This window comes from Onychomys torridus, unplaced genomic scaffold, assembly GCF_903995425.1.
Source record: "Onychomys torridus unplaced genomic scaffold, mOncTor1.1, whole genome shotgun sequence".
In the NCBI taxonomy this organism is placed as follows: domain Eukaryota; kingdom Metazoa; phylum Chordata; class Mammalia; order Rodentia; family Cricetidae; genus Onychomys; species Onychomys torridus.
The window spans coordinates 72927-74629 of record NW_023411298.1 but is presented as its reverse complement, the minus strand read 5'-3'; the positions used below and the strand labels follow the sequence as shown (position 1 = coordinate 74629).

General features: G+C 45.3%; 1 gene segment (V, D, J or C); it reads left to right on the top strand.

Annotated features, from left to right (window-relative positions):
- Positions 1-1137: 1137 nt before the first annotated feature.
- On the top strand, positions 1138-1703 carry LOC118575072. The segment is given in 2 exon segments: positions 1138-1222; positions 1321-1703. Coding segments are annotated over 2 exon segments (429 nt in total).

Genomic DNA, 1703 nt, shown 5'->3' with positions numbered 1-1703 from the left:
CAAAGGCTATGGAACCCCCAGCTGGATCAGGCCCTCTGGATAAGTGAGACAATTGAATAGTTGAACTGGTTGGGAGGCATCCAAGTTGTGTGACCTGGACCTGTCCTTAGTGCATGAGCTGGCTGTTTGAAACCTGGGGCTTACACAGGGACACTTTGTTCAGCCTGGAAGGAGGGGATTGGACCTGCCTGTACTGAATCCACCAGGTTTAAATGAATCCCCAGGCGAGTCTTGGTCCTGGAGGAGATGGAAATGGAGGGTGAGGGCTGGAGGAAATGTGGAGGCAGAAGGAGGGAGGGCAGGGGAATGCATGGCTGATGTGTAAAATTAAAATACAAATATAATAATAAAAAAAGAAAACAAAAAAAATCTCTAAAAATTATTTAAAATCCCCAGGTATGCTAATTATATTATTAGGGGATGAAAAATTTCCTAACATAACATGAGAAAATTTTGTGTTTCCTGTTGTAAGGATGGAAGAAGATAAGGGAAACTGGGAGTTTAAAGGAATCACAGAGAGAATTTCAAGGTGCAGAGCAAGTGAGTTTGCTGCAGACAGGAATGTCTCCATAGCAACCACAAGGTAGGAGAGAGGCAGTGACAAGGGAACTCTCATTTGTAATCCTCTTATGTCCTGATGACAGCATTGTTGCATAAATATGGGAAATTCAGATAATTCCAAAGTGTTCCTGTCACAGGCAATGAGTTCTTCTAACCTCTCCAGGTAGGTGTGACCTTGTCCCAGATCCATGTATGGGAGAATCCGTGTCCAGCTCAGATGGAGGGAGAGACTGGGCTCCTAGATAGAAACACTCCTGTGTGTGGTGCTTTTACTTTCTCTAAGAAGACATAATAGTGTGAAAATACAGCATGTTCTGAGCACCTGCACAAAGATAACTAAATGAAGTAAGAGAGGGTTCCATAGAGAACTACAAATCTGTGGCTATTTCTATATCTGTCATCAATGTCTTTGATGTCTTATATATCCTCTGAGCACTGCAATTCTCCCTGGGTCCAGTTCCAGTGCTTGCTATAGCCAGACAATATGCAAATAAGGCTTCTCTGGGCTCATGAAAACCAGCCCTACCCTGACGGTGAAGCTCAGACAGAGGAGCCCAGCCCTGGATTCCCAAATACTGCCACTCAGTGATTTGCACTGAAAACAGAACTCTCACCATGGGCTTGAGGCTCAGCTGGTTTTTCTTTGTCCTTATTGTAAAAGGTAATTATAAGAGGGAAGATATTGTGTGTTGTGTGGACATAAGAAAGGTAAAATTTGACTTCTGTGACAGTTTTCTGAACAGAATTCTCTGTTTGCAGGTGCCCAGTGTGATGTGCAGCTGGTGGAGTCTGGGGGAGGCTTAGTGCAGCCTGGAAAGTCCCTGAAACTCTCCTGTGCAGCCTCTGGATTCACCTTCAGTAGCTATGACATGAACTGGGTCCGCCAGGCTCCAGGGAAAGGACTGGAGTGGGTTGCATACATTAGTGGTGGTAGTAGTTACATCAAGTATGCCGATGCTGTCAATGGCCGATTCACCATCTCCAGGGAGAATGCCAAGAACACGCTGTACCTGCAAATGAACAGTCTGAGCTCTGAGGACACAGCCATGTATTACTGTACCAGAGTCACAGTGATACAATTCTACTGTGAGCTCAGACACAATCCTCCCTTCAGGGTAATCAGGACCAGCAGGAGGCGCTAG